Consider the following 12,496-nt stretch of genomic DNA (forward strand, 5'->3'; position numbering starts at 1 on the left):
TACTCAACCTTCTTAGCTATTCTGGATATACTTCCCAACAAGATTGGCAGGGATATCTTTCAGTCGAGTCCTACCTGAGAACAATGTAATCTTTTTTTTTGTCCTGCTATAGAATGAGTATCCATGAAAATTATATTTTAGCTCCAATCTAAGCTCCTTTTGAAGACACATATGGAATGCTGCACAATCCCTATTCACCACTAATGAAAAGGGGGGTTGGGGGCTTTCTGGCTGCAAAAATTTGGGTGAGCAGAAGCCTCTTACTATATGCCAGACTTTGAAAATCATTGAAAAAGCTCACACATTCACATTTATCTTTTTAACAAAAGTAATTTCTTGCTTGCAATTCATATTTTGATTTTTTAAAAAAATAACATTTCTCACACCACAATGACCAAAAACATGTATGGGAGTTGTGTCTTCGTAAGTGGACTCACATGTGCAAGAATCAGAATTGCAAAAATGTTCACCATCTGTAGAGGGCTGCTGGTACGTAACTATGGCAAAGGAACTGAGGTGCATTGCATCAGTCCCAATGCACACTGGCCACTCTTGCTTAAGTGCTGTTATACATCTTTCCAATTCACTAAGGGTTTCTTAGAGCCTCTGCTACGTAGATAAATGTGCACAATTTTATGTTGAGTGAAAAGTCACGGTTATGGCAATCATTTCTAAGTTCTGTTCTGTGCATCCTATTCTCAAGGAGAGAATGCAAGAGTAGACAGACACTTGGATGGAAAAAAGTATTTCAAATTAAATTATAACATTTGTGTTGGGATGGACAACTGTTTTGTGGAGCTTATCATCCTTTATCCAAAATAGCGCACAACAAACAGAAATCTCCGTTGCCATGTTATTCATGAAATCCCTGTTTTGGTGGCTATCTCCAATTATGTGCCCCCCAAACTCAACCACACAGAGCTTCTTAAACCAAGAAAACTATCTGGAACAGTTCACTAAAGAACATTCTTGCTTTTTCCATATACATTAAAAACCCAACCATCAAAAGGCTTAAACTCTTCAGGTGGCAGTCATGGTATGCTGTACATTTCAGGCAATGGCCTGAATCCTAATAGTTAGTCCAACTAGACCAAGCCCACTGAATAAACAGAATTTACCTAGATTTTGACTCACTATTCAATAATTTATTTAGTAGGTCTACTCTAGCTGGGATTAACCAATAGGACTCAAGTGAGATTTCCTATCTTTGTCCTTTGCAAGTATAGCTAGTTATAGTATAGTGAAGAGTCTCCTTACTGAGGTATGCCGTCGAAGAGTAGATTTGTCAGTAAATGTCCGACCACAAGCGTTGCACATAAATGGTTTCTCCCCTGTGTGAATCCGATGATGGCGCTGCAGCGCATTGAGCTGTGTGAACTGCTTACCACACTGATCACAACAGTAAGGACGTTCACCTGTAAACCGAGAACATATAATACTATTTGATGACATTCAAATGAGCTGTTTCTGCAGACTTTCTGGATTACAGCTCTTTAGGATGAAACTACTCAAGGGCATTTTCAAGATCTTCAGCTTTACACCTTAAGATCAGTTAGAGTGCAGTAATATCAAAGTACAGTCGGTATATCAAACTGGTGTCACTGATTTCATTGAGGTTTGCTAACCTTAATACAGAGCTGATTTAAAAAAAATATTCACCTTCCCCCGGCCCCCTTCAGAATTGATTTGAACCATTCTGGTAATTTACTATGTTATTCTAAGGGCTTTACAATGCATTCTTCGCAATATTTATTCCACTACTTACATATCTGATATCACTTAAAGGAGTTAAACAAACAGCTGACATTTATATTATATTTTGTGACCTGCCAAAATTTTTAACAATATGCTTTTAATTTTTTTAAATTGTAAGCCACTTTGAGTCTTGAACTGGGAAAAAGGCAGGACAGAAATAACAACGACTCCATTAAGACCTTCAGAAAATTCCTGAGTAAGAGCATAATTTACTGTGTTCGAGGTTCAGGACCAACAACTGGACCATACAGATTTGAGCCACTGTGATGGTGTAGCTTGAGTGTTGGACCAGGGTTCAAATCTCCACCAAGCCATGGAAACCCACTGGGTGACCTTAGCCAAGTCACAATCTCTCAGTTTAAGAAGAAGGCAATGACAAACCTCCTCTTAATAAAACTTGACAAGAAAACCCTAGAATATGGTTATTATAAGCCAGAGGTGAAAGGAAAGCAGGTAACAGCAAAAACAAAATGTGAACTTGAACAAATATGAATATGGACCATTAAGACACTTTGGAAGTCACTGCAGCTAGTCTATGCAGTTTTTGAGCATGAATGGAAGACAGAAGAGCTGGAGGCAGCTTTTTTCCAAAGTAAAAACCCAATCATGTTGAAAGCTTGGTGAGCTGGCAACTAGAGCTACAGAAACAAGGAAATCATTAAAAGTGCTAATCTGATTTTGTAAGGCTAGAGTAGATAAGTGAATGAGTCAGGCAGAAAGGGTGAAATGCAAGAGTAAAAACAGCAGCGTAATTGTGGAAAGAAAAGATAAGAGTAGAATGTGGTTTTCCAGATGCTGGGCTCTAACTCCAATCAGATGTAACTCCCACCAACATGGCCTGGTGAAGAAAAATCTAACAACACCTGGCTCCTCATTACAGAGGCAAGATAATTTCCCAAGGTAATAAGAAAGAAGTCAGCTAGGTCTCTTGGCGATCAGGCAACTGACAAAAACTAAGAGTGCTGCTGGAAGAGTGACTTGTAAGGGCTTAATCTGATCTGTGGTCAAGCCTATCATCCTTTCTCTTGCCACACATTTCACAGTATCACCAACCACATGACCTAATAGAACTAGACATCTGATGAGATCAAACAATTTCAACATACCAGTAACAAACTCAAGCAAACTTTAGAAAAACTTATTTTATCATTCTCATAAATTATTTTTTCCAAGCTTGGCTTCTGCTTCTTACCTGTATGAACTTTTAGGTGCTGATACAATGAATTCCTCTGTGCAAATGTTCGGAAGCAAACTTCACATTTAAATGGCTTGGACCCCGTATGGATTCTATTATGGTGTTTCAAATACTCCTTAGAGGCAAAGCTCTTCCCACACGTTTCACACATGAATGGCCGTTCCCCTATAGCACATAGGAATGGGAGGACAAAGATTAAAAAAAGTGATTTCAGTCATGGATGGTAAGAACAAGCAGGTGTTACCGCCAAGAAGATGGACTTAGAAGATCAATATAATCAGCCTCATCCATATTTTCCTCTTGTAGCATTCATGATTTTATCTTTTTAGCTGCTGATCCCATCAACAGCTATGAAAAGAAGGAAGCAGGTTGCTGCAATTGTTACAAGAAATCCAAGGTCACAGTCTTCATTGGCAGTTGGTTAATTCGGAATATCACAGTAGTGCCTACCTATGGCAGTTTCACAAAGATGGTACATCAGGCTACATCACAGGCAGGCAAAGTGCAGCCCACAGGATGCATGAGATCCCCCCTGCACAACAGTAGAAATTAAAACAACTACATGCACTAACAGTGCCAGTACCTAACACAGGAATTTTACTGGCAGCAGAAACTTTGATTCTGCAGTCATTTCATAGGATACCAGCCAGCTGCTCCTATTGGTACTCTTGCCAATACTACTGTCTGTGCTACACTACCATAGTATGTTTATTTAAAGGTAATAGTTTCCCAAACTAATTTTAAGTTTGAAATTATACTATAATGAGTTAAAAATCTCTATATGCAGGAAACCCCCATCTTTCCATGCTCCTTTATCTGACAACTTGCTCTTTTAACACTTGCCAATTACGGAGAAATTTCTATTACCTTCCATGCATTTCTCCCTAAACTTAAACCATATCCCCTTAGGCATATAGGCCTTGGAACACCCAACCAGAAAATGGTCCCAAATCCCACAGAGCTGCACATTGTGCATTCACATTGTGCCACCTAGGTACTAGCACAAGTGATCTATTCCAAATGCTTTGCCCATGAAACTAGAGTACCTAAAAAGTGAAAGTCCTTTAGTACATATTTAAAGGAGCAGGAAGGAAGTTTCTTTTCTTACATGCAAGATTTATAGCTTAATTATCCTTAACATGGAGGTCAGGTTGTGTAGCTCTTTAGATACTGATGAACTGCAACTCCCACAATCCTTCACCATTAGTCATGCTGGCTATGACTGATAGGAGTGGAAGTTCAACATCATCTAGAAGGCCGCATGATTCCCAAGCTTGCTTTAAATAGAACCTTGCTTTGCAGCCAGATTATAGTCTACAAGCCAGAGCTTTTGAAGGCACGTTTGGCAAACTGAATGTATGTTGCCGAACTAAGTAAGACAAAATTCTTCTGAACTAGCTGAAGATCAAACAAATCACACTGGATTCTTTTTTCTAACCAACAAAATACTGATGTTAGGAAAAGCGTAAACTCATTATTTTCTACAATGGAAGAAATAAAGAGACGCTTAAAACTATACTTACTGTTGAACTTTACACTGGTTTCAGTCACAAGTGATATGTCAGGGAACTAGATAAACCCTGGCTTATTCCTTATGGGTTTCCCAATCACCTCTGCACACAGTAGGAATAGCTAACCACACAACAGAGCTGTTTCTCTCTGTTGTTTATCATCGTGTCTAAATTCAGGTAATATCTCTACTGGTTTACTCTGCACTCAATAAAGCAGAAAAGAAAAAAAAATGCCCATGTCTGGAAGTCATGATAAACAACAACAATGTAAAGCTCTGTGTGTGATTTAACTGCTTCTACCTTGAGCAGGAACAATTAGGCAGCATGGAGGAGCCCCTGATTCCCTGGGTCAGGTATGACCCAAGGAAGGCCTGAACAGGGACATACACTTTTTTTTAAAAAAATCACACTATGCATGTGCTAACCAGCTCATCCATCCCATCTTGTCTGTTTTACCATCCTTACATGTTGCATTTTTTATGACAGCTGATTTCTTCCTCCTCTCAAACTATCCAAAAATTGTCTGAAAATGAAACCAGAAGTGACACAATGTCATATCTAGTTTTTGTCTGGCATGGTGGGGTGGCCCACAACAATCCAGAAATGGGCCACACCCCAGTGCAGTTTCCCACCCTTGAACTACAGGCTAAATTCTTCTCGTATACTTGTTCTTCTCTTTATCATACAAGTGTTAATCTATATACCACCCAGTAATGACCCTGGAACAACTCTCAACCACCACCACTGAGATCTGTACTTGTCACCTCCTAATGACTGATTTACAGCAAATGACATACTCACTGAAAAAGGTGGCATGTTAAAAAAGCAGAACAATGTTCATACCTGTGTGACATCTTTTATGATAAATAAGCATGTGATTCTGTGTGAATCTTGCTCCACAATCAGTGCAAACAAAAGGTTTCTCACCCGTGTGGATTCTGAAATGATAATATAATATAAATCACAGTTAGTCCAGCTTACTCTTCTTCTTCACTATGTAATAACTAGCAAATTGCTCTCTGTCATACTAGTTTACTCCTAGGACTGTCAATCCAGTGATGGGATTTACCCAACAGTCAAGAACCTGAGTACAGCTAAAAAGAATTGTGCAGCATCCACTTGTGTACGAAATTCTCAGTACAGCTGATCACATGTGGGCAGAAGTGTTCTTCTACATATACAAAGCCTCAGATGGATGGAAGGGTGACGTGACAAATTCAAATCAACAAGATTCAGGATGTATAATAAAGTTGCATCCTAACAAGGAACCTATTGCTAAACTGACAAAAATCTGAGTCTAACTGCATCTCCAGTCTCTTATGCCAAAACAGCAACAATGATTTAAACTAGCTTACAATGATCTAAACAAATTTAACAAAAAACCCAAAACACCTATTAAAATGTAACTGCATTAACGAGAATCAACATTAAGATGCCTTTAATTTCAGGTATCTGTTTTTTCACAGTTTTGTATAAAGCTGCCAGCAACATTAGACCAACAAGAACAGTAACATGGTTGCAGTGAATTCCAACCCTCATCCTAATAGAAAAATTCCAGCATGGCTTTATGAATCACCAATGTGTTGGTTTTCAAAACAGTGCATAGGGGAGGTTTAGCTTTTGGAATCTAATTGTAAGTCCCAACTGCAGTAGATTGGCTGAATTAATGGAACTTACATATGTGTTGATGAACCAAGTCCCCCTGGATTTTTTCCTGGATCTGCTCTAGTTGAGATTAAATTTTGGATTTAGACCAAAATCTGAATTTATTCCCTCAAATATTAAAATTAACCCCACATTGGGTTCTTTCCTGCATCTCATTTTTTGTTCTGCTGGGACTGAACACTGCTTTCTAATGGCAGATACCTGCAGAAGGCAGAGCTCTTTAAAATGTAATTCCCTCTCTTAGGAGTCTAGAGACAGTCTTTCAACACACTTTCAGAATGGTTGTTACTATAAAGGCTAACCATCAAAGAAATGGATTGCCCCTTCAAAGGTGGACTTCACCTCACACATCTGAACTAAGAAATGAATATAAGGCACCTGGGTGCCCATAAACTCTTTTGTTTATCATGCTTCTGTACCTTCAGCTTGCTACAGCAAATCGAATGGTATCTTATCCCAAAAGAAAGATGATGACTCACAAGGAAGGACACGTTTTACACCTTGCTTCACAAAACCCACAAGAGCCACTGAGTGAGAACACATTCTCTGAAAGAATGCTTTTACACTAACACCAATCCACTAAAAAAGGTAAAAGTAGTCCCTTGACATGAATGTCTAGTTGTAACTGACAATAGGGGGTGGTGCTCATTTCTGTTTCTGAGCTGAAGAGCCAGCATTGTCTGAGGACTGCTCTGGTGACCATGCGGCCAGCATGACTGCACCAAACGCTGCTACCTTCCCACTGAGTAGTAGTACCTATCTATCTACATGCATCTGAATGCTTTTGAACTGCTAGGTTGGCAGAAGCTGGGACTAGTGACAAGAGCTCACCCCATCATGCAGCACCTGGGGCTCGAACTGCCAACCTTCTGATCTTCTGATCAACAGAACTGGCGTCTTAACCACTAAACCACTGCATCCCTCACACCAATCCACTACTTATCATATATGAAGGGCACAAACAGGTCTCAATACTGTAAAGTCTTCTACCTTGTCTGTCTCCAGCATTTAATGAGCAGTATGCCAATAAAAGGTTTCCATGACTTTCATGAAATCCCCATAGTTATCATTGCCACTGACCACTGACACATTCTGTGACTATGAATTCCATGAAGCCATACTTCTCTATTTCCCTAATTCTCATTGGGGTGTGCCTGTGTGTCAATCTATACCACTTCAGGGTTCTTCCAAAATATTAAAACAGGTGGACTAGGAATCATTCCCATGTTCCTATTAAAACAAAATCCCTTCTACAGAGACTACAAGTCAGGGAGGAGTTTTCTGACATGTTAATTTCCCAAATATAGGACTTTTTTGTTGCTGTTGTTTTGGTATATTGCTGAAGCAATATCATCTATCTACAAGTGTTACTAATTCTTTCTTTCTACATAAAATGTGTGAGAGGCTCCAAATCAAATCAGAAAATGGGGCTTAGGGATATAAATGCAATCTTCCATTAATTTTAGAGGGAATGTAAATTCAGCATAATTCCTAAGGATCCTTATTCTTTTTCATTGTACATATTCTATCCAAAACAGATAATATAAACCATATTGTTACTTTATTGTTTGAAACTCTCTTTTGAATTTCATTACATTTCTAGATATCTGTTTGTTAGAATCAGGACTCCAGTCTTATCCTGTTTTCCTGATAAAGACTCAAATTTACTCAAACTATTTTACAGCAACTTAAAAGAATTTGAGGCTATTATTGTGGGAGGAGGTCTGTCTGTAAAACAGCATCAGCCCTTCTCCAAAGAAGTCAAGAATACATACTACTGAAAATTTTATTATACTCTCCAATCCTAGTTTACTTATTTGACCATTGGCAAATTGCCTTGGGAAACTTTACCTTTTGCCCAGAGATTTTAGCTAACAAGGCCAGTTAAGTCTGTTCATACCTCATGTGTGTTTTAAGTGCCGAAGGCTGAGAAAATTTAGCCTCACACTCTGTGCACCCATAAGGCTTGTCGCCTGTATGTGTCCTTTCATGAAGCCTCAAGGCCGTTTTGGAGCTCAAACCCTTTCCACATTGTAGGCAGTGATGACGCTCCCTACCACCCTCATGAACCTGCAGAATGTGCCTCTTGACGTCCTTCTTCCTCTTGAACTTCTTACCACAGAGCTCACATGGGAAGTGGCGCTCGCTGCTGTGGACGTGTCGCTGGTGGCTTTTGAGGTTGCACCGGTTGGCAAAAGTCTGGCCGCATGTTTCGCAACAGTAAATAATTTCAGCTGCAATTCCGTGGCTGTGCTTTATATGTTTTAAAAAGCTCTTCTCGTATAGGAATTCTCTTTCACAGGTGCTGCATGTAAAATTGCCACCACGGTTCTTTTTGTCCTCCTCCAGCTTATTCACATTTCCCAATTCGCTGGTGCCCTCACACTCTTTGTGTTCAGGCTTCATGCTGTTTGCCACTTGCTCTTTCTCCTTCTCCTCCTCCTTTCCACCTTCTTCACACATGTCGTGGTCTATGGAGAGCCTGCTCTCTTCAGCAACAGCGTCAGCATACTTCTGTTGCTCTCTCAGGCGCCTTGTGTACTTTTTTTTGGGTATTTCCACAAATACTTTCCTTCCAGCCAGTCTTCCACTGGCCCTCCTGATTTTGGCACAGGGTATTTTCAGCGCTTCTTTTTTTTTGTCTAACTTCTCCTTTAATTTAACAGTGGGAGCCTCAAGATGCTCCCCATCCCTGGGCCTTTCAAGTGAAGAATTTGAGAAATAGTTTACGTTGTCATTTTGTGTGTCACCAATTGCATTAGGCAAACTGCTTGGCTGGGCACTATTGTCCTCTTCAGCTTCCTGAGATTCAGAAAAATTTTGTAACTCCAACAACACCGATTCAAGCATCTGCTTTTTTTGTTGAAAGCAGGTTTCTGACAAATCTAAGCACTTTAACTTTTCAGCTATATCCAGCATGCGCTGTACCCGATCCTCTTCTACTTCCACTCTGGCAGTATACACAAACTCAAGAAAAGATGCAAAGTCAGCTACTTGGACTTCATTCAATAATACATTTGTCCTTGGTCCATCCATGCCTTTCTCATTAAGAAACACCTCTTTAAAAAACTTGCTTGTCGCTGCCAACACAGCTTTGTGAGCGACAAACTCTGCCCTGACACCTTGGTATTCCACACTCACAGTCACATCACAAAGGTGTCCAAGGAGACGTAGCTGGTGCATTTCATTCAGGAGGTTTAGTGGTGAGGATTTAGATTCCAGAAGAACAGCATTACTTTCCATCTTCTTCCTTTCTAAAAACTGAACAATATCACCATATATTAGTTGTCTGTCAGGGAAATGACTGCTTCCCTTATCTATTTTAACAACGTTCCTCCCCAAGCCCTCAGACATGTACACAGAATAAGCCACCCTAGAACAGAATTCCCAGTGACAATGATGAAACAGAAACTTTAAAACCACCCATAAAAGTGTGATGCTGCATTAAATCTAACTCCATATTAAGGTCAAGAACAAAAAGACTGGAGAAGGCATAAAAATAAATTTTAAAAAGTAATGTGTAAGAGCTATAATTGATTTAAAAGCTATAGTAAAATGTCAAATGATACAGTCACGAGAGTGTATAAAAAAAGGGGGGGGGAATGTAAATGCCAAGCCTTCTTAGAAAGGGCAAGGCTCAATGCTGTGATGCTATGAAAAGGTCTGCTTTATCTGGTGGGCATCTAAAGAAAGGCTCCCCAAGACTCCACATATGTGTGATGCAGCGTTAAGAGATGAGTATGCAAGAACATATGAATATGTAAGAATATGATGATCTTAAAAAAGAGCTGGTTTTCCATTTTGCTTTGGATATGGGAGAAACCATAGCCAGGATTTGCACTGCCTTCTTTCTGTTTCTTTAAAGTTCATAGCAGAACAAGAAACTATGCCCCAAGTATGACGTGTAATGTTTCATTTCATATACTGTACCTAAGTTTCATACACCTCGGTAAAGAAGGGGAAATGTGAGAATAGAAATAAATCTAAACTCGCATGCTTTCATTCTATATCTACTTTGAGAGGTCTAGCTGGTTAGTTGAAACCAGAGCTCTCACTACTTTTGGAAGGCAGCTGCCTCTTTGGACAAAAGCTGTGCAGACGCCATGGATCCTTCCAAACCTCTTCCCTTCCACTCAGCAATGTTCCTTTCCCCGTGTTCTGACTTTTCCGGCTTTTCTGTTTTCACGCTTCCTCACTCAGTTAAGAATCCTACCTGTGATGGTTATATACTGTCTCCAACAGCAGAAACAATATGGCTATGTTTGGAAAAGAGGGTGGTACCACTGTCATGCCTAATTGTGCCCTTCTCAGAGCCAACTGGCCGGATAATTGTGGGAACTGAATGATAGGTGGAATGATCCATCCTGATCCTGCCTGATTCATCATAACAGCTCACATGTTCTTTTCTTTGCTCACTACTCCACTGTTTATTCCATCCTCCCATTACCTTTGGATTTCTTCTCATGCAGCTCCTTATGGCTCTCTCTCCCTTCCTGCTCATGCTGACAACCCTATATGTCTATAATCCCCAACGTGGAGATATTCTCCAGCCCCAAAGGCATTAAGTTTACAAATTAAGGATGATGCTCATCCTTAATACCTGGTACGATGGATATCTGTGCAAACTCCCCCAAAATAGCAATAGCACTTTAGATTTCTGAGCTCTCTGCCAGAGAAGGCAAAATATTTCACAAAGCTACATGTCTCTGAATTCTGCAGCACTGAGCCCATGACAGTTAAAGTGGTGTCAAACTACATTACTCTGCAGTGTAGATGCAGTCTTAAAAAGCTGCTGGGTGCACATTCTAATCTCCTGGCCTCTCCCCCCCCCTTGGCTGTTCTTCCGATGCTTGGTATGACTTAGTGGTTTGATAACTGGACTATGACTCTGGTGACCAGGGTTTGAACAGCCAGCCATGGAAAACCACTGGGTGACACTGGACAAGTCAAACAACTTGAAGGCACACAAAAAGAACAAATGGAGCAGGCAGAGGTTTGGTTGCCCCAGGAAGCAGAACACCATCCGACCCCATGCTGGGCATGCAGGAAAGCCTCTCTTCCCAGTGCTGTGGGGAGGAAGAGGAAGAAGAGGAAAAGGAAGAGAAGGAAGAAGAGAGGAGAAGGAGGAAGAGGAAGAAAAGAGAAGGGGAAGAGGAAGAAGAGAAGAGGCAGAAGAGGAATAAAGGAGGAAGAGTAAGAGGAGGAAAGAAGGAAGAAGGGGAAGAGAGGAGGAGGAGGGAGAGGAAGAGAGACGGGGAAGAGAAAGGAAGAAGAGAGGAGGAGGAGGAGGAGGAGGAGGAGGAAGAAAAGGAAGAGAGAATGAGGAGTAAGAGGAAGAAGTGAAGAGGAGGAAGAGAAGGAGGAAGAGGAAGAGAGAAGGAAGGGGGAAAGGGTAGGGAGAACGGCTGGGAGGAGGAGGAAGGCGGGGTCCCTGTTCCTGGGCTTAGGACCGGGACACCTTCCTCCGGGGACGACCCTGCCTCCCCTCCCCGGCTGATTCCTCTCCATGCCTCCCTTCTTGGCAACCCCTCTCTCTCCTTTACTCTCCCTCCCCTGAGACCCACCGGGAAGCCCTTCCTTCTCCTCCTGGCTCCAGGAAGGAGGAGGACAACAGCATCGGGGCGGAAGGCCCGCCGCCTCGCTCAGAGACATCCGTCGACGGCCGCGCCGCCGCCTCCTCCTCCTCCTCCTCCTCCCTGCGCTCCCCGACCAAGGATGACGTCCGGCGCGCCACTGTGACGTCACAGGGCAAGCGACGGGGCCGCCCACGGTCACCATGGCGACGGGGATAAAACTCAGGCGGGAGGGCGCCTGAAACTAAGCACATAAACGACAAAATGGAGGCATCTTACGTCTCCATCTTAGAACCATAGAATCAAAAAATCAGAGAGTTGGAAGAGACCCGAAGGACCATCAGTCCAGCCCCTTTCTGCCATGCAGGAACTCTCCATTGAAGCATCCCCATTGACAGAGGGCCATCCAGCCTCTGTTTAAAGGCCTCCAAGGAAGGAAGGAGTGTGTTCCACTGTCGAACAGCCCTTACTGTCAGGAAGTTCCTCCTAATGTTCAGGTGGAATCTCTTTTCCTGTAGCTTGCATCCATTGTTCCGGGTCCTGTTCTCTGGAGCAGCAGAAAACAAGCTTGCTCCCTCTTCAATATGACATCCCTTCAAATATTTAAACAGGGCGATCATATCACCTCTTAACCTTCTTTTCTCCAGGCTAAACATCCCCAGCTCCCTAAGTCGTTCCTCATAGGGCATGGTTTCCAGACCTTTCACCATTTTTGTCGCCCTCCTTTGGACACGCTCCAGTTTCTCAATGTCCTTTCTGAATTGTGCCGCCCAGAACTGGACACAATATTCTAGGTG

At 41.7% G+C, this 12,496-nt stretch overlaps 1 protein-coding gene across 1 annotated transcript in view; it reads right to left on the minus strand.

Annotated features, from left to right (window-relative positions):
- Positions 1-11,830, minus strand: part of GZF1 (GDNF inducible zinc finger protein 1) — a 15,806-nt gene extending 3,976 nt beyond the window's left edge. Inside the window, exons 1-5 of the mRNA XM_042441849.1 lie at positions 11,691-11,830; positions 8,027-9,387; positions 5,305-5,399; positions 2,948-3,115; positions 1,258-1,415 (exon numbers count right to left, since the gene is read on the minus strand). Of these exons, the coding sequence (XP_042297783.1) occupies positions 1,258-1,415; positions 2,948-3,115; positions 5,305-5,399; positions 8,027-9,369 (1,764 nt within the window). The 5' untranslated portion in view covers positions 9,370-9,387; positions 11,691-11,830. The remainder of the gene's footprint in view (positions 1-1,257; positions 1,416-2,947; positions 3,116-5,304; positions 5,400-8,026; positions 9,388-11,690) is intronic.
- Positions 11,831-12,496: the final 666 nt, after the last annotated feature.

This window comes from Sceloporus undulatus, chromosome 1 (genome assembly GCF_019175285.1).
Source record: "Sceloporus undulatus isolate JIND9_A2432 ecotype Alabama chromosome 1, SceUnd_v1.1, whole genome shotgun sequence".
In the NCBI taxonomy this organism is placed as follows: Eukaryota; Metazoa; Chordata; class Lepidosauria; order Squamata; family Phrynosomatidae; genus Sceloporus; species Sceloporus undulatus.